This window comes from Magnolia sinica, chromosome 8 (genome assembly GCF_029962835.1).
Source record: "Magnolia sinica isolate HGM2019 chromosome 8, MsV1, whole genome shotgun sequence".
Lineage (NCBI taxonomy): Eukaryota > Viridiplantae > Streptophyta > Magnoliopsida > Magnoliales > Magnoliaceae > Magnolia > Magnolia sinica.
This window is the reverse complement of record NC_080580.1, coordinates 86,721,395-86,741,463: the sequence shown is the minus strand read 5'-3', so window position 1 is coordinate 86,741,463 and position 20,069 is coordinate 86,721,395. Positions and strand designations below refer to the sequence as shown.

The window sequence follows — 20,069 nt, the reverse complement described above, 5'->3', positions numbered from 1 at the left end:
AGTAAGAGAAAACTTTTTATTTATAAGTCTCCGTGGATGGAGTATTCTTATTTAGAGAAATTGAGGTAAATATGCTGGTTTGCATATGCGCACGTGCTCAGACTTATAGTGGTGCACTTTGCACTTTGCACGTGCGCATCATATTACTCCCTTATGACCTTACTTAAACCATCATGAGATTGTGCGAAAGAAAGGTGTGAAGAGTCTTGATGATCAAATGGTCAGATTCATTGATCTAATGATCTAAATCTTTCGAAAATGAGTGCCAACCATTAAAATAAAAAAATAAAAACGTCATATAAATTGAATCCCCCATGTCCAAATAATGTTGAGTGACTCGAATCTTGTTTCAATCACTAAGTTTGAGTCCTTCAGTAGGTCCCTTCATTAGCGATGCACACGTGTTCATTAGGAAAAACAAAAAATCTTATCTTATCCTGAAACTAATTATTATGTAACTCAATAACTATAATTTCAATTTTAAAAAAAAAAGTTCAAATCAAGCGTTAAAGATAGTGTATTATATACATGATTATGGTGTTAATTTTAATTTATTTTTCAATTTTTAATATTATTTGTAAACTATTTTCCAATAATTAGTGCATCCATGGGCATAGCTCCCGCAATTTTATTGATTTAATAGAGCTTTGCTAAGCCAAGCACGCGTGGAGCCCTGCCATCCACATACAGGCACACGTGGCAAATGGTAGGGTGCTCGAGATTTGACATTTCCATCTCGCTGGAAACCATGATCAGACCCTGTGACTCAAAAAAGGGGGAGCGGACTAGGTGAGACCTCTTACTGTGGGCCACCTTGATGTATGTATTACGTATCCACATCGGCCATCTGTTTTTCAAAATCATTTTATGGCATTATCAGAAAAATGAAGTAGATTCAATCATCACGTGGACCAACCACAGGAAACAATTATCAGGTGGAACAACCATAGGAAACAGTGGTGATTGACCATTAATGGGCCACAAAAGATTTGAACCAAGCTGATATTTGTTTTTTCCCTTCATCCAAGCTGATATGTGTTTTTTCCTTCGTCCAAGCTTAATTGACCTTATTAACAGATTGGATGGAAAATAAACACTACGGAAACATTAAGATGTGCCCTAAGAAGTTTTAATGGTAGGGCGTTCAATCACCACTTTTTCCTATGGTATGGTCCACCTGATTAATAGATCTGCTTCATTTTTTGAATAATATCCTAAAATGATCTGAAAAAAAATTAAAAAAAATGGACGGCGTGGATACAGGATTCATACATCAAGGTGGCTCCAGGGTAAGGGCTGCACCATCTTGGGTGAGGCGTGGGTCTCACCTAATCCGCTCTCCACAAATCTGCCGTTCAAATCCTCAGGTGGGCCACACTGTACCAAATAAAAACTGATGGCTAAACCAAAATTTTATATTAGCCGTCCATTTGATTTTTATGTTGTGGGCGAATTTTGGAATTTAGATGTATCCGATCCGTCCGATTTGTGACCACAACTTGCACAAGAATCATCACCTAACAATGTCCACCCACTGTAAGTGACGGCTAAACTAATCTTGTCCGTATTTGTTTATGATAGTTAATCAAGAGCAATCATCCAGTAGGAATTCTTCCCATATCAGGCCTAGTGGGGTCCACATGCAACCACGATTAACCATTGGATCGGAAGGGCCTAGTGTTGATTATGTATGGATGATCAAAATCATTCGATTAAGGGCTTGCGATTTGATGGTTTAGATCATCTCATCAGGATGGCTGATCATATGTACTGGCTGGTTGGACCTTGGGCCTACAAAAGGAATTTAAATACTGATAAAGGGAAACGGATTGACTACTGACCCTGCCACTAGTCAATGGCTAGTGGTCAGTGCTTTGTGGGCCCCACCATGATGTATGTATTTCATCCATGCCGTCCACCCATTCTTCCAGATCATTTTATGGTATGAGCCCAAAAATGAGGTTAATCTAAATCTGAAGTGGACCGAACAGTGTTGATTGAACGTCCACCATTAAAAAGTTCTTGGGAGCAACAAAAGTTTTGGATCAAGCTGATATTTTTCTTCCCTTCATCCAAGTCTGTATGACCAAATCAACAGGTTAGATGTCAAATAAACATTACAGTGGACCCTAGGAGGTTTTAATGATGGACATTCAATCACTAATGTTTTCCCATGGTGTGGTCCACCTGAGATTTAAATCTACCTAATTTTTTTGGAACAAGCCCTAAATTTATCTTTTAAAATGGATGGAAGGCGTGAATAAAACAAATACATCATGGTGGGGTCCACATAGCACTGACCACTAGCCACCTGGCTGATGACAGCGTCACTAGCTAGACCATATTGAAGACTAGATACTTATAGCCGTTCGATTGGTGGACTTCTTCCAAATAATTGAAATAAAACAGGTAGTAGAACTACTACTACTGCTAAGCCCGTTAGATGGTGGGCCTCATCCTGGATGGCTGATAACCATCTTGGAAGAGTCAAAGTCAACTCAGACTCGGACTTGGTTTGACACTACGAGTCTGACTCGGATGAGTTGTGACTTAAGTAGATACTAATGAGTTGGTCCCAGTCACAAATTTTTTAAAATAATCCTTATTTCTGGAGAATGGCCCGGATCTCTAACACGTGTGGATCTCTGATATGTGTGGAATCAGTGGTTACCATGCATGGCCCTGCACTCGTGGCACACGTCAATTCTCCCAATGACCCTGTTTTTTTTTTACGGAAGCTGATTAGCATAGTAAGAAATTGACCGTACTTGCCTTGTAGTTTGGGTAAATTACCGGGAAAGCTAGGTCATTCCGTATGTTACAAGAATGACCGTCTCGTATGCTTTCGAAAATTATCTAAAATGCCTTTCCTTGTTTCATTAGTTATATGGTTTTTTTAGGGAAGAAGAAGTTCCGTCATATTTAATGCCAAGAAAGTGATGTGTACGGAACTCTTTAGTGATGTGTATGGAACTCTTTTTTAGCGCGTGGGCAAGGACCAAGCTTGTGGGGCCCACATTGATGTATGTGTATAATCCATGCTGCCAATTCTTTTTGTCGTGTCAATTTAACGGCTCGGGCCCAGATATCAGCTTGATCCAGAGCTCGTGTGGGCCACATAATAAAAAACAATGGGGACAATGGAACCTACTGTTGAAACTTTTCAGGCTCACTGTGATGTTTGTAAGAAGTGGACACTGACCAAGTCAGGACTTTTTTGGGCCTACGCAGAACAGGCCAACAAAGTGGACAAAATGGATCACCCCATTATGGGCCTTAAGCTATAGTACCAATGATTTTGTAGGAAAGGACGTGAACACCTTCAAAACCACGATCCATACAACATGACAACCACAACTCATATAACATGGCAACTATGACCCATGCAAACCACGACCCAAATGGGCCCACACTGATGTATGTGTTTAATCCATTCCGCCCATCCTTTTTGTCGTGTCATTTTAGGGCTAAGGCCCAAATACCAGCCCGATCCAGTGCTTTTATGGCCCACAAAATAGAAAATAATGGTGACTGTTGAAAGTTTCCAGGCACATTGTGATGTTTGTTAGAAGTGGACATTGCCCAAGTTAGGACTTTTTGGGCCCACGCCAAGCTGGCCGATAAGATGGATGTATCGGATCACCCCATTATGAGCCTTAAGCTATGGTACCAATGGTTTAGTAGAAAAGGAATTGAACACGTTGAAAACCACGATCCATACGATATGACAACCACAACCCATATAACATGGCAATTACAACCCATGCAAACCACGACCCCGCAGTTGTATGGATTGTAGTTGTCATGTTATATAGGTCTTAATTGTCCTGTTATATGGGTCTCAGTTGTATGGATCGCAGTTGTCCTGTTATATGGGTCACAGTTATCCTATTATATGGGTCGTGGTCGCAGTTGTCCTGTTATATGGGTCTTAGTTGTATGGATCGCAGTTGTCCTGTTATATGGGTCGTAGTTATCATGTTATATGGGTCGCAGATGTGTTCTGTTATATGGGTCTTAATTGTCATGTTATATGGGTCTCTGTATGGATCGCAGTTGTCTATTATATGGGTCGAGTTATCTATTATATGGGTCGTCGCATTGTCTGTTATATGGGTCTTAGTCTGTCTGATATGGATCACAGTTGTCCTATTATATGGGTCGCAGCTTATCCTGTTATATGGGTCGGTCGCAGTTGACCTGTTATATGGGTCTTAAGTTGTCTGTTATATGGGTCCTTGTATGGATCGCAATTGTCCTATTATATGGGTCGCAGTTATTGGTTGTTATGTTATATAAGTCGTAGTTGTCCTGTTATTGGGGTCGCAGTTGTCCTGTTATATGGGTCTCGGTTGTATGGATCGCAGATTGTCCTATTATATGGGTCGCAGTCATCTTGTTATATGGGTCGCAGTCGTAGTTGTCCTATTATTTGGGTCAGTTGTCGTTAATGTCTCGGTTGTATGGATTGCGTTGTCTGTTTATGGGTCGCATCATCTGTTATATAGGGTCGCCATCAATGTCTGTAATCGGTTGCATCCATCTGTTGCTAATGGGTCGTGGGCCCAATGTCGACTGGGTCAATTAATATGTATATAATATGGCCCATAATGGTAACTTGCATGTCCATCTTCGTGCTAACTTCGTGGGCCCAAAATCAATGCTCTTGGCCCACATTAATGAAATAATGGTACTATAACATATGATCCATGGACCGCCCAATCGACTTCTTGACCAAATAATGGTCAATTCAGGTCTGGGCCATTAGATCACTCTAACAAACATCCAATGCTCGGGCCCAATAATAGAAACTAATGGGACACTAAAACAACAAGTGGATCAGATCGATACCCATATCGACCTATATAACATGAAACACGACCATGACAATGACACCCATATAACAGACAATGGTGACCCAATAATGGACAACTGTTCGACCCATATAACAAGACAATCACGACCCATATACAAGACAACTATGATCCATACAATTGAGACCCATATAACAGACAACTACGACCCATATAACAATAAGACCCATATAAAGGGATAACTACGACCCATATAACAGACAACTACGATCCATACAATGAGACCCATATAACAGACAATAAACCCATATAACTAGACAACTGCCACGACCCATATAACAAGAAAACTAGGACCCATATAACAAGACAATCATGCGATCCATACAATCGAGACCCATATAACAGACAACTAAGACCTATATAACAGGACAACTGCGACCACGACCATATAACAGGATAACTACGACCCATATAACAGACAACTACGATCCATATAATTGAGACCCATATAACAAGACAACTTAATACCCATATAACAACTGATTCAATCGCGATCGTTTGATGTCACCATATTATTGAAGCAATCTGCAGTGATCGCCATATTAACTACCAAACCATGTACCATACAATAAGCCCATGGGATGATATCGACATACTTGTGGGCCTTCATATAAAGCAACTGGCAAGTATCCACTGTCTCATATTCAGTGCAGTTGATAACTAGTACCTTTCATTTTGGCATAACAAGACAATCGTGATCCATATAATCGAGACCCATATAACAAGACAATTAAGACCATATAACAGGACAACTACTACGATCCATATAAGTGGGCCCATTTGGATCATGGTTTACAAAGGTCATAGTTGCTATGTTATATGGGTTGTAGTTGTCATGTTGTATGGATCGTGGTTTTAAACATGTTCACGTCCTTTTCTACCAAACCATTAGTACCATAGCTTAAGGCCCACAACGAGGTGATCCATTCGGTCCACCTTGTCGACCTGCTTCGCTGGGCCCAAAAAAGTCCTGACTTAGGCAGTGTCCACTTCTAACAAACATTACAGTGAGCCTGAAAAGTTTTAACAGTGGGTTCCATTGTCACCATTATTTTCTATTATGTGACCCACACAAGCCCTAGATCAGGCTGATATCTGGGCCCAAGCCCTAAAATGACATGGCAAAAAGAATGGGCAGCATGGATTATACACATCCCTGAATTTTCACTGTTTTGGATTTCCAAAATCCATCAATTTTTATTATTTTTTAAAATTTTATTTAATTAACCTAAATATTACTTAATAACTATTAGCACTCAATGTCGTGTATACAGAGGTGGTACCAATAAAGAGCCGCACCCCAATTAATCAGCCGTAGAAAACCAATGGATTCGCCTGATCACTTGAACATCGGTGTAGTGTAACGTCCCGCCCAAACAGAACAGTGTCCTGGGGTCCACGTAGGATTTGCCACAAGACCGTTCGTTTAAGCCCCTCATAGTGAGGTATCATAAATAAACTAGACCAAGATTAACCTAATTGAATAAACCAGACGGGCCTTGATAGAACCTGGTGTGGGCATCCAAGCCAGATGGCCGTTAACACCTAGTGACAGCCGTGCGGGCTATACCGCGGACACGAGAAGGTCGAAAAATTATAAAAATTTAGGGGAGCATAGATCTCACGGGCTTGGGGACCATCGCGGACCACGGACCCGGTGGACGCCCAGTGGAATCGGCACTTGCCAGATGCGCCTTCACCAATGCCGAATTGGAATCGCATGTAAATAAAACCGAGATTTCAGCCATGCTGTCGGATTTCTTCCAGATTTACGGTAAAGGTCTAATGTATTTTTCTACGCCCGCCTACAAAATCTAGGTCCCGATCGTGACACGTTGACCGTTGATCGCGAATCGACCCGTGCGACCAAACCCCATATCTAATCATCCTCAAATTTTGCATGGCCCTTCATCGGCCATGAAGCACCTATCCTATAAGTTTCATGGTCGAAGGGCCACAGAACTGCCCCGGTTATCCAAACAAGCTCTAGACCGCTCGTTGGTGGACCACTAGTTCCAAAACTATAGAATAATGTCCGTCTCATTGGGCTTGACGTCCATCGCGGGAATCGGACCTGGGTACGATCCAGAACTAGTCAACTTGAGCTGAAGGGCGAGTGCATGAGAAGTGCAAATACCCTAAAGGAAGGAGTTGGAACTTAAGTGAATTGAGTCGTTCACTCTCATGCAAAGTTGAGGATTTTGGACCGTCGGTTTGCGACCAAACTTCACACATAGAATGAGGATATTTCCCTGCTCATATCCGTCTGCGGCCCTGATCGACTATCGGCGTCCGTTGAACAGACTTCTCATCATATCTGTCGATCGGCGCATCCAAATGGCGGGCCGATCATATCCATACATAGATCATCATTAGGGCTAACTATTCTACGGTGTATATTGACTTGTACACCCCATAGTGGGCCCTAGAGCTTAGAAAGACCCTCTCATAGGTCTAGTATAGTAAAAACCCATCCCTTAGGGCCATTTACACCAAACCTGGCACTATATAAAGACCTTATTTGGGGCATCCCCTCTCCTCATACGAATTTGACATAAGGAACAAAGGGAGAGAAGAGAGAAAAAGGAGAAGAAAAAGAGAAGAAAGGAGGAGAAAGAGAGAGGAAGAAGGGTGTGAAGGAAGGTGTTGTTGATGGTGGGGCCCAAGGGAGCTCAACCTTACAACTATCCACCTCTTCTCCAAGAAAACCCTCCACTACAACCACAAGAATCGTCCGTTTGTCATGTAGGTAAAACCCCTCACCCATTTTTCTTGAAATTCATGTATTAAGAAGAGATTGACATGGATTCTAACATGCAAATGCTTGCTTTAGGGATTCCGGCCGTTCAATCCCAAAAATATATCTTCCTGGGTCGTCTTTCAAGCCTTCAACAATCCATAGGTGCGGACTATTATCCTTAGGTGGCCTAGCACCAATTATAGTTGGAGTTTAATGATTTTGTTTGCTTGGTATGTTGTATAGAAGAATCTAGAGGAACTTAGGAATGGTATGTTATTGGATTGTATGGAATGACGTGTTTAGTTCTCCTTGATGTTAAATCTTGCCTCTCATGATCTAGTGTATGGATGATTACATGCTCATGTTTGATTGATTTCCTTTTCTCTCATATGTGTTGCTTCTTAGTGTATTGATTCATTGTTCTTGTGTAATTGATCCCTTGAGGTGTAGGAAGTGCTTAACTTCCTCACCAACCCACACCACACACATACACTTTATTCATGATATTAATAGTTTGCTTGCTAGAGAAATTTGAATTGTATGTTGAGCAACATGAGAACATGGTGTTGAATATGCTTGATGTTACATTGGTAGTTGGCATGCTATGAGTCACTATTCCTACCCTTGGGTTGGTCAGGAACATGAGGAGAGTGAAGGTGGTTCCGTTGGTAGGACCACCTTGAGGCTAAACCCATGGGTTTGGACGAGTACGTGTGGGCGGCAGTAGTTAGGCTACATGGGTCGCTTGTACCCGATGTCGTTCCGCCACATACTTGCCTGAGCTCGTGCGGTTTAGTCCACTGGCTGACCCACCTAGTTTGTTAACCTTGTTTGCTCACATATGTATGGAAACTGGAACACCCCACCACCGTTGTAGCCCATCGATACCGGATGGAATATTGATCCACAGTCTCGTGAGCCGGGCATGGTGGAATGGGACACTATGTCCGAGCTGTCGGCCTACGCTGGGGTGACGCGCCTCCCCGTAGTGACCGCGAGCGACCCCACATTCAGCACCCCCATGTGCTTGAAGTCGGGGATGGGGAAAACCCGACGGGGTCAAGGATCGCGGGGTCTCGGCCTCACACATTGGGGGGTCTTGGCCTCGCAACTAGTTCAGGGCATTTGATACGTGGGGTGTATCAGATTCCCAAATCTGCTGGATGAATGGACTTAACTAAGAACCCGGTTAACATCATCATTGCATGACATTAGCTAGGTTGGCGACTCGGCAGTCGAGGTCGCACTGAGGGAGTGTTGGCATTGGCGATCATTAGATATTGTCACACGAGGGAGCGTTGTAGTGAGGGCATACATCATATCATCCTGCATGCAGGCATATTAACAAGACTAGATAGATGTTTATGATTGATTATTTTTCATTAAATTCTTATTATAATTGATGCTTGTTGCAACTTATGGCTAATAGCACCCACTGAGTTGATCACTCACTCCCACTCTGGGACGGTGTTTTAAAACACCAACTAGACCCGTTCATAAATGTAGGTGATACTGACTTCGTAGAGCCCGGTGATGGGAGCCTCGAGGAGGAGGACGAGTTCCCTTACTTCCAGTTGATGAGCGGAACCCCGTCGGATCAGTAGATGGATCGCTGCGTAGAGGGCTCAGTTCTATTCTTTTTGGACATATTATTCTTTATGATTTTGTTAGGTGACACCATGTGCGACCCTTTATTATTTTTTTCTTGGTCATGTATATGTGTGTGTGTGTGTGTGTATATATATATATATATATATATATGCTAGTTCTCTTTCATTTCAGTCGACAGGTGCATTTGTGATTCATGTTCCAGGAACTCAATCCAAGTTAGCACACGAACTCTAGATAAGGCTGATATTTGCGCCCTAATCCTAAAATGACACGACAAAAAGGATGGGCGGCAAGGATTATACACATACATTAATGTGGGCCCCATAAGTTTGGTCCTTGCCCACGCACAAAAAAGGGTTCCGTACACATCACTTTCTTGGCATTAAATATGACGTAACTTCTTTTTCCCTTAAAAACCGTACAACTACTGAAACAAGGATAATGGTATTTTGGTCTAAGTAATATTGGAAAGCATGTCAGAAGGCCACCCTCGGAATATTTAAAAGGTTGAATCTTTTTAAGTAATTTGACCATATATACATCGATGCTAGTATGGTCAATCTCCCAAAAAAAATAAATGAAGAAGAAAAAAAAGAAAAGATTATTTTAGGGTATGTTCCCAAATATGAGTAGTATCCAAAGTTCAAGTGGGCCACATCACAAATAGCAGCGGATCAATGATGCCCACCATTAAAATATTAATAGGCTTGCCATGATGTTTTTTCTCTATCCGGTCTATTCATGAGGTGACAAAAACATGAATGAAGATTTTTATTTTTATTTTTAAAAAGAAAAAATACCAGATTGATCCAAAACGTCCATGACTCCTAAAATGGTTTCAGTGGTAGACCTAAGCAGTGTGGTCAACTTGATCTTTGGATCCGTATTAATTTTTGGCTCAATCCTTAAAACAATCTCAAAAATTTGACGAACGGTTTGGATATAACACATACATCAGGATAAGGCCCATAGAACTTGGTGACATCACCAGCCGATCCGCTCCCTTTTTAACAATCAGACAAGTCTGATTTGACTCATCCCATGTAACCCAACCCCAACACAAAGGAAATCAGATTGCGTACTGAGTTACTCAGTACGCTTTTAGTAAACTCAGTTGGGCCCACTATGAACGTATGTAGTTTATCCACACCGTCCATCCAATTTTCCTACTAATTTTAGGGGTTGATCCCAAAATTTAAGTATATTCAAATCTCTAGTGTACCATACCACAGGAAGCAATGTGGAATAATGATTTCCACCGTTGAAACCTTCCTAGGGCCCAAAGTGATGTTTATTTGTCATCTAACCAGTTCATAATATCACAAAGACATGGATGAAGAGAAAGCACAAACATAAGCTTGATCCAAAACTTCCGTGGCCTCCAAGAACTTTTCATTGGTAGAGATTCAATCAAACTTTTTCCTATGGTCCACTTGAGCTATGGATATTCTTCCATTTTGGGCCCAGGCCATAAAATTATATTTTATAGTGGATGAACGAAGTGGATAAAATAAATAAATAACAGTGGACAACACAGAGTTTACTCAGTACACTAAGGGGGTGTTTGGACGGTGGGAATAGATGGCATTAGGTGTGATAGGTTTTTAAAAATGTAATGATGGGCTTTGTCAGGGAATTGTATTACAATGCCATGGGTTTTGTAATTCCATGGGATCTTGTGCCATGATGTTTGGATGGCATGGGATGAAAGGGCTTCAACAACTCCCAGTCGGTGCTCTGTGGGTCCCACCATGATGTATGTGTTTCATCCATGCCGTCCATCCATTCTTCCATGTCATTTTATGGTATGAGCTCAAAAATGAGTTTGATCCAAATCTCAAGTGGACCGCGCAGTTGGCCTTAGGAGGTTTTTAATGGTGTAATTCAATCACTACTGTTTTCCCATGGTGCGGTCCACTCGAGATTTGTATCTACCTCATTTTTGGGATCAAGCCCTAAAATTATATTTCAAAATGGATGGACGACATAGATAAAACACATATATTATGGTGGGGTCCACCTAGCACCGACCACTAGCCACACGAAACCTGAAGTAGGCTGGCGCTGCATCTAAGAAGACCCTGCATCAGTCCCAAACAGGCCCAAGCTAAAATTCATGGGTTTCACAAAGCCACTCCCACCTACTCTCATTTATTCCCACTGTCCAAACACCCCCTAAGGGTACTGAGTTACTCAGTACGCGATCCGCTTCCAACACGAAGTCACCATTGCGGCTTTGATTAAGCTAGTTTACTTAGATCATGCTCTATCCTAATATGCACATTGGGAGAAGCCTGCGATTTGACCAGGCACATGTGTGAGATATCTGAGCCATGTATAAGATGTGCCTCCCAAGAAGATGACCTGACCTAAATATAGGATGAATCATTTCGATTATCAAGTGGCCACACGTGTAGAAAACAATGGACGGTCGTATAAAACTTGCCAATGATTCAACTGGACTCATTTTTGAACCGGGTCATCTTCCACATAATGCACAGTTCAGATATCCCCCACCCAACCCATGTTGACACGTGTACTGGTTGTTAGAGCTAACACTCTGCTTGAACTCCCCATCGATTATACCATCGAGTTGGCCCTACCATATTCAAATAAAGGGTAATGGTTCAAGTTCAACGCGCAAAAAACTCACTAATTAGTGTTTATATTCGTTTTTTACATACTCATAGTGGGCTAATAAGATGTTGCCACGTGTTGGTATTACATGCTAAATAATGGGTGAAATCATGCTCGCAAGTTGAGAGTCGTTTGCACATGATATAGTATCCGGATTAACCAGTCTAAGAGACGTTACATAGCAACCCAGCCACATGTGATGTAGATAACTTCAAGTATGAATAAAAGATGTGTATATAAAAGAATGTTAAATATTAAATTTTTATCAAAATTAATCTATTTAAAATGCAAGAGCCTTACTAAAGCAAGTTTCTCTATTAGCATTAAATGCTAGAATATAATCAAAGCATATCTTCATCTAGCATTTAATGTTATAGGCTTGCGAAAACAACTCTCTACCAATGTGATAGACAAGTGATGCAAGGACTCCAACAACTTTCTACCACGGGAGTTTAGAGATGAGAAGACTTCAGCCAATGCACGAATTGGAGCAAGGGTCTCTCTTGTACACATAACCATATAATAAGCTACCTAACGTGGAAGAATGAAGAAGATTTGTATCATTGAACATTCAAATACTTCAAAATGCTAAAGACCAAGGGTACCGCCTCTAAGAAACTTACAAAAGCAGCAATCGAAAAAAGCTTGGAGTCTCACGCCAATACAAGCAATCCAAGTTTTATTATTTCGTTTACCATGATTAGTTATCTTTTTATTTATTTATCTATTTTAGTTTATAATTTATTTATATATTTTAGTTTAACCCCATCACTTCTTATAGCATGTAGCACCTAGTTTTGTTTTTAGTCTTTAGTTTATTATTTATTTATCTATTTTAGTTTAGCCCCATTACTTCTCATAGCATGGAGCCCCTAGTTTTGTTTTTTTGTTCTTAATTTATTTCTCCACCCTTTATCCACAACGTCCAAATAGATCGCATGTAAGATCGTTCAGTTTTGAACGGAAGGTTGTGAGGCTTCCATATGGCATAATAGGTGATTCTGTCAGCCATCTCACCCCGAAGTTTAGTCCACATCAAACGACGAATGGATAATCGATTCATGACTGTCTCGCCATGTGCTTGGTTCTGATCAAGAACACAAATAAGCTATCACCTCACCAACCATCTTATCATGAAGTTCGGTTCCGATCTAGCAATTGTTAGAATATTGTGTGATCTTGTTACCATACTTTGTGCGATCTTGTTATATTAGATTATAAATCTCCAGTTATGTAATATTCTCTCTAGCTATGTAATATCCTATATTTAGCATCTACGATCTTTCTTACAACTATGCATATTTACTATCAATAGGTTGTAATTATACTATAAAGATAGTGTTCTTCCTCCAATACAATACACATTGAAATACAGAATTTCTACGACAATCTTTCTCTTTCTCTTTATTTCTTCAGCAATAAATATATTGTCAAAGATTCGCCCTCCATCGGTCATCTCATCATGATGCCCAATTTAGATCAACCTATGAATAAACGCGCAGCCTGCACATCAAGACTATCCCTCTTTGAAGCTCAGTTCTAATTGGGGAAGTAACAGATTGTCATCTTCCAAACTAATCATGAGTCCAATTATTGTAAAAGCATTAATAGAAAAACACACTTTCAACTTATAGCTTCATCTCTCATTACTTTTATTGTTAAACTTTAGTAGTAAATCATATAGAAAGAAAGAATCTTTTAGTTTATGATGTAGAGCGGGTCGCAGACAATTTAAAAAGAACTCATTGAAAAGGTTTAACCTTATAACATTTCATAAATTGCCTAAACCTATCACAATATAGATAGTTTGAAAATCTCTAGATCAAATGTCTTGTTTTTAATTTACCCATCTCACTGAGGGGACATCAATAATTCAATCAACCATTGAGTCAACTCTAACATGCTCATACATCTTAATCACACAAAAAAATTTCAAGCCTTTTATTATTATTATTATTATTTTTTTTTTTAAACACATGCATACACACCACCACACACTCAGGCCTTAGTGGGATTTCACCACCTATGGGTACTCGAACCCTTGATCCGGTGTTGAAAATCCTGAGAGTCTACGACTGGAGCAAAAGCAAGGACGCCAAAAAAAAAAAAAAAAAAAACAGCCTCGCACACACCTTTTTTTTATTTTTTTTGTACACCCACCGTCAGATCACACTTCAGTGTTAGCCACCCTAGCACACACTTGTTGCCAACTTGTTTGAATTGATTAAAACAATTGGTACGACTCATCTGCCAACCATCTAATGTGTGACTGGGTGGATAAACGGTTTCTATCGTTAAGGGTGTTCCAGTTTCATAAATGGTCCACTGCCCTCCAGTTCCAGATGGTCCTCCGGATTACTTAAATGGCCATCTTAAAAGAGTAACTTATTTGATACTCTGGCTCGTATGACGCTTGATGAGCATGTACTGAGAAATTGTAGAGGCATACATTAACTCAAACTACTGTGGAGCACACTGACTCTTAAATCACAGTCCCAAAACAATCCTAACCTCTGATTCATTGACGGTGATTAGTTGAAACATGATCATTAGATATTTTCATTCTCAACCGTCCAATAAATGCCCACTAATCTGATAGTCAGATAATCAAATAGGCTTAATGTATGGTATATGATGCATATATACTAGGACCCATAATTTGGACAGTTTAATTTGAATTAGTTGGATGAAAGATATGCAATTTATAAGTGCTTGTGTATCATCCATCACACTCTGCCAGAGTATCGGCAAAAGAGAGCCGAGATTTTTATCTGTTTTTGTTTTTGTTTATTTTTTTAAAAAAATAAATTTTTAAAGACTGCTGAGATTCGATTCCACGTCATAATACACTACAAGAAAAGCTCTCGTACTCTGGCTGAGTGTGATGGATGATACGCCCCCTTTCTGAACTTGCACACTTAACTATCTCAACTAAACCGACCAGTTAGTGGGCCCAGATTTAGATAGTTTATAGAACAATGTTGATAATGAAAAGACTCCTTGAGTGATCAATTAGCTCATATTCAATGGACGGTCAATGTGAACAGTAATCAACGGTTTGAATTTAACAAATAAACATTCATTAATCATAAAACAACAAATTAATCTTATTTTAAGATTATAAGCTATCTACGGTGGTTTCGATGAGTTGGACTGTTTATCTTTAGTTAAGTACATGCCACGTGTACAAATGCAATTGCCTGCGTATTATCCATCATGTACCGCCAGAGCATCAAATATCTACCCATCTATTAAAGACTATTATTATTCCTAGTCACCCATGTGCACACCAAGAGGAATCATATGGTCCTGATGCATGACAACATGAACTATACTGAAGCATTTATTTTGTATAATGTGGGGATACAACTAGATGATCCAAACCGTTGATTCGATGGGACCAACCTTTAATGGATAAGTGATAATTCTCTCAAAAAAAAATTCCATATAAGAATAGATCCTATTCATCTAATTATGACTGTTATTTCATATGGTTGTTTTGTCGCCCAATTACAGGTTTTAGGCTGTTAATCTGAGAGTTAGAATAATCTGATCTTCGATTCTTTTTTATGATCTATCCATCAGTTATGGGTCTCTTGAGATCAACGGTCAGGAGCTCGGGCTATGAGCCATATACTTACAAAATGGTGCATCATGACACTATTTGTGTCACGGTGCATCAGCAGCTTATATTTTCTTCGATCGCCAAACCGTCCATTGGTTGATGGAACCAAAGCGGTTGGAGTTGAAATAATTACCAAACTAGACGCTGTTTTTTGGGGTTAGGTGAAAAAGGAGGGTTATTTTTGTCTGAAATAGGTTGTCCATGTAAACACGAGTCTACTTTGGTTATCTAATGTTTGTGGTCTTTTGAGGCTTAAGGCAGGTAAAAGGTAGTATCTACAGTAAAAAATTATCCGTTGGAGTTTTAAGAGGAAATATATGATGTTCTGAAAGAGTATGATAGAGATCATACACAAGCACCCACGCAGTAAATCCAAACCGTCCAATTTCCACCAGAGCCTTATCTTGCCTTTTCAAGACAAACCTAATCCATTTTATTGGATTAAATGACAGAAAGCAACCGAAAACGATTTGAAACTGGTCGTACAAAGAAGACAACCGTGAGGACAACCAATTAGGTTATGACACGTGGCACACTAAATCACTGCTGGGAGAATCCAGTAAAAAGTTTCGAAAGTGCTTCAACTGACGCGAATTTCCTGTAATTCCCGCTTGCATGGAATTGTTGTAGGCGGAAGCTCTGTGGGACCCACCACAATGTCTGTGTGAAATCTGATCTGTCCGTCAGTTTCTGGAGCTCATGTTAGTACAATAATCCAAAAAACATGCAGATAGAAACCTCAATTGCGCCACGCCATGTGAAAGAGTTGGATTGAACGGTCACCGTTGAAACCCTCATCTTGGCCATAGAAATTTTAGATCAGACTAGTATTTATGTTTTCGTTCATCCTGGTGGGAATAAACTTTATGAATGGTTTTGGATGGCATATAAACATCAAGGTGGACCCAGGAAGGTTTCAACGGTGGGGCTTTCATCCCCACTATTTCCTGTGTCGTCGCTCACTTGAGGTTTGGATCGGTCACATTTTTATTCTCCTATCCTAACGCAATTCGGAGAAAATAATGGACGGAGTGGATTTCACACAAACAACGAGATGGGCCCCACAGAGCTTCCTCCTAGTGGGGACTTTGGCAGAGGTTACAGAAAAGTCGCGTCCTATTTTTTTGATACTCGTGCGGGCTGCGATCGTTGATACCCAGTCACTAAAACTTGCATACGTGGTATACTATTAACTCAAAATAAACCCCTCAAATATGGTGCAAGACTCAACCCTTCAGTAAGATCAGTTCATCAATGTAAATTCCATCTTATAATCAGGCCACCCCACAAACTAACGGCTGAGAAACATTGTCAATGCTTTCCTGATGTATCATTTTTTTTCTAATATTGTGGCCCACTTTATAAGTGAACCAAAGTGATATATTGGCCACCGCATCTACATGATGCTAGCCACATGATGGACGCCTTAGATCTCACATCCCTGCATGCAATGTCACCAGATGGGTGTGTGTATCTGATCTGCCTCATCCGTCCATTTTCCCCCTTGATTTTTACAATTATAAGGTTTCAAGCTTTTCTATTCACAACTTGCAGAATATTACAACATATTGCACAGAAGAAGAGGAGAGAAGGAGAGAGATTTGTTTGTACACATGGGTGTGTTTGGTTGCACCAAATTTCAAATTTTGATCCAAATTAGTGAGTTATCATGAAATATTATGATATTTTGAGATATTTGGTGCAACCAAACGCACCCTAAAGTAGAAAAGAGATCCAGTGCTCTTACACCGCTAGAAGTTAAGATACACCTACCTGCATTGCAACAATTAGACAGTCCAATCCACCAATCTGAGTCGTCTGTTAGGTCGATTGCATATCTTCTGGCCAACCATATAAAAAATATAACACGAAGACACTTCTAACCATCTGATCAATTGCCTATAAAATGGATGGTTAAGATCGATTACATAAAAACAGGCCTAATCAACAATTTAAACCATCTATTTTTTGTGGCCCATCGTGGATTGCATTTGATTTCAAAGAATCACTTTTAGTAGACAATCCTAACCATTCCATCCATAAACTGGAAAACGGATGGCTATAAGAACGAAGGGCTACTTAAGTATCGATCAATTCATCCAAACAGTTTAATTTTCACAGTGTAGCAGATAAAATGTATTTTCAACCTAATAGACGGCTCAGATTGACCGATTGCTACTAGGAGCACTATAATTTATATAGCACTGTGAGCTCCGGATCATTTCTCAAGATGAATTAAAAATAAAAAAGAAAAAGAAAGAAACCTTCGTAACAATGTTTCAATCCGGTCGACCACTATCCGACAGCCACAACCACAACGGGCCCATCACTCCCACCGGACCCGCTTACCGTCGTCCGGGTCCGGGTCCCAGACTCCACATCAGCTGAATCCACCACCGTCCGATCGAGCAACGAGTGCCGACACGTGGGGCATGATGAGTGAGCCACGAGCCATCTATCTATGCATTTCACGTGAAATCCATGGTTGCATTTAGGTAGGACCCGAACCTTCTCTCCCTCCATGAATTCTCCAAGGCAGATCGGGCAGTCAGTCGCCGCCGACCGGATATCTGACTCCGGCCCGTAGACGGTCACGGGAATTTCATGCAATGCACGCTTCTTCAGGCCGGTACAGGCGAGACGGACCGTAGCGCCATCCGACGACTCGAAAGCCATCCGGCGGCTGCACCTCATCACACAGCGCATTATAGAGTTGAGCCCAAGAGCGAAGAGGAGTGCGCATAATAGCGCTGCGAGGATGATGACCATGTTCGTGTCGAAATTCGCCACCTCACCGCCGTATGTGCCACGTGTCTTATTGTCATTGGCTGACACCGGTGCCTGAGGCTCTGTGCCGGCTACTAGTCGAGGTGGAATCACCATTGCAAGTGTAAACAATAGAGTCTGATTAGTGGAGGTACCACTCAAATTTCGACCCGGATAGAAAAATATAGGCTATGTGAAATTCGTTTAGTTCCCGTTGATCGATGAATCCACACCGTCTATCTGTTGTTTTCATTAATTTTGTTGAGCCCCACGAAAGTGCAGATCGGATCGATGAATTCTCGGCCGCCCGTTGATGAATTTGTGAAGAAACAGTACCCGGATTTTCGCTGTAGGTTTCGAATTTTGATTTTTGGATATTTTCGAAGTGGAAATTTGGGGGGGGGGTGGTCTGATGGCTAGATTTGAGGAGAGAGGGAGAGAGAGAGAGAGAGATTTTCTTAGCCTTTTTTGAGTATTTGTTTGATCTCTTTTCAATAAAAGGAAGGGAAGGGTGCTTTTGAGTTGGTAATGTTGTGGTGACTCAGGGTAGATAGGTACAACAAAAAGAGCATCTTCTTTCGTAGTCACAAGAGGATAAAGTAGATAAATGGTGGTGAAGAGGGGACATGTTTGTGATCAGAACCTGGGACCGTTTGGTCCCAAATTCTATATTCCAGATAGGAATTGGACTCTCCCATGGGACCAAAGTATATATCTCAAAACTAATAACGCAAGGATGATTACAACAATGACGGTGATGATCGAAGGATTGCATAAAATTGTGGCCCATGATCTACTATCATCTTATCACCGTGTCCATCATCATCATCATCATGATCATGATCATCGCCATCCGAGAAGGGACGCGGATTGCATGCTAACCCTGCTAGTTTCAACATCGCTACGTATACCCGTCAATCAATGCTCCATGCGCCTCACTATTATGTATATGTTTTATTGACACTAGTCATCCATTTTGCAAGCTCATTTTAAGGCATGTGCTAAAAAAAATGAGTTACGTATAAATCTCAGGGTAACTAAGCTATAGGAAAACAATGGTAATTGAATGCCCATGGTTAAAAACTTTATAGGGCCTACTATAATGCTTATTTGTTGTCCAACCTGTTGATTAGTTCACACAAGCCTAGTTGAAGAAAAATCACAAACATCAGCTTGATTCAAAACTTTTGTAGCATAAACAGTTTTTAATAATAGACTTCAAACACCATTTTTCATATGATGTAGTCCACCTAACATTAGGATGTACTTTTTTGTGGGATGTTACTCTAAAATAGTCTAGCAAAAAGGATGCATGACATGAATAAAACATATATATCAAGGTGCCATAGAGCCCTGACCAATAATGGCATTGCTACTTCGCAGAGTCAGCCAACAATCTACATCTTCAATGGGTTCTTGTCATTTGCATAAAAGATCAGTAGCTAAAAACCCATTTGAAGTGTTGCTAGTAAGTCATGGACAATAATCCTATTGCTATTCTTCTGCAGGTAACTTATAAAATGAAGATAAAAAGTTAGACTTAATCCTGTGAAGGTATATGTTGATTTTTCTCACGAAATTTTGTGTATGCTACATATAAGCTGGTGAGCAATCCATATCATTTATAAAAGAAGAAGAACATCTTACATCTTTAGGCGCTCATATGTTATTTTATATCTTCAAGCACCTCATATGTGCCACAATGCTATTATACTAAATACTCTCTTTCTCTCTCTCTCTCTCTCTCTCTCTCTCTATATATATATATAAACTTTTGTTACTGTCAAATGAAACTACTGACTACATTTGCATGTGA

The 20,069-nt window shown here is 40.4% G+C and overlaps 1 protein-coding gene across 2 annotated transcripts; it reads right to left on the bottom strand.

Moving 5' to 3' along the window:
• Window positions 1-15,933: 15,933 nt before the first annotated feature.
• LOC131253591 (RING-H2 finger protein ATL74-like) lies at window positions 15,934-18,921 on the bottom strand. Of its 2 annotated transcripts, none has more exons than XM_058254646.1 (2): window positions 17,752-18,921; window positions 15,934-16,163 (listed from the first exon to the last, which is right to left on the bottom strand). In XM_058254646.1, the coding sequence occupies exon 1, from the start codon at window positions 18,368-18,370 to the stop codon at window positions 17,783-17,785; it is 588 nt and encodes a 195-aa protein (XP_058110629.1). In that variant the 5' UTR covers window positions 18,371-18,921; the 3' UTR covers window positions 15,934-16,163; window positions 17,752-17,782. The 2 variants fall into 2 exon arrangements, with proteins under 2 accessions (XP_058110629.1, XP_058110628.1); XM_058254645.1 differs by lacking the exon at window positions 15,934-16,163 and adding an exon at window positions 16,721-17,386.
• Between the last annotated feature and the right edge of the window lie 1,148 nt (window positions 18,922-20,069).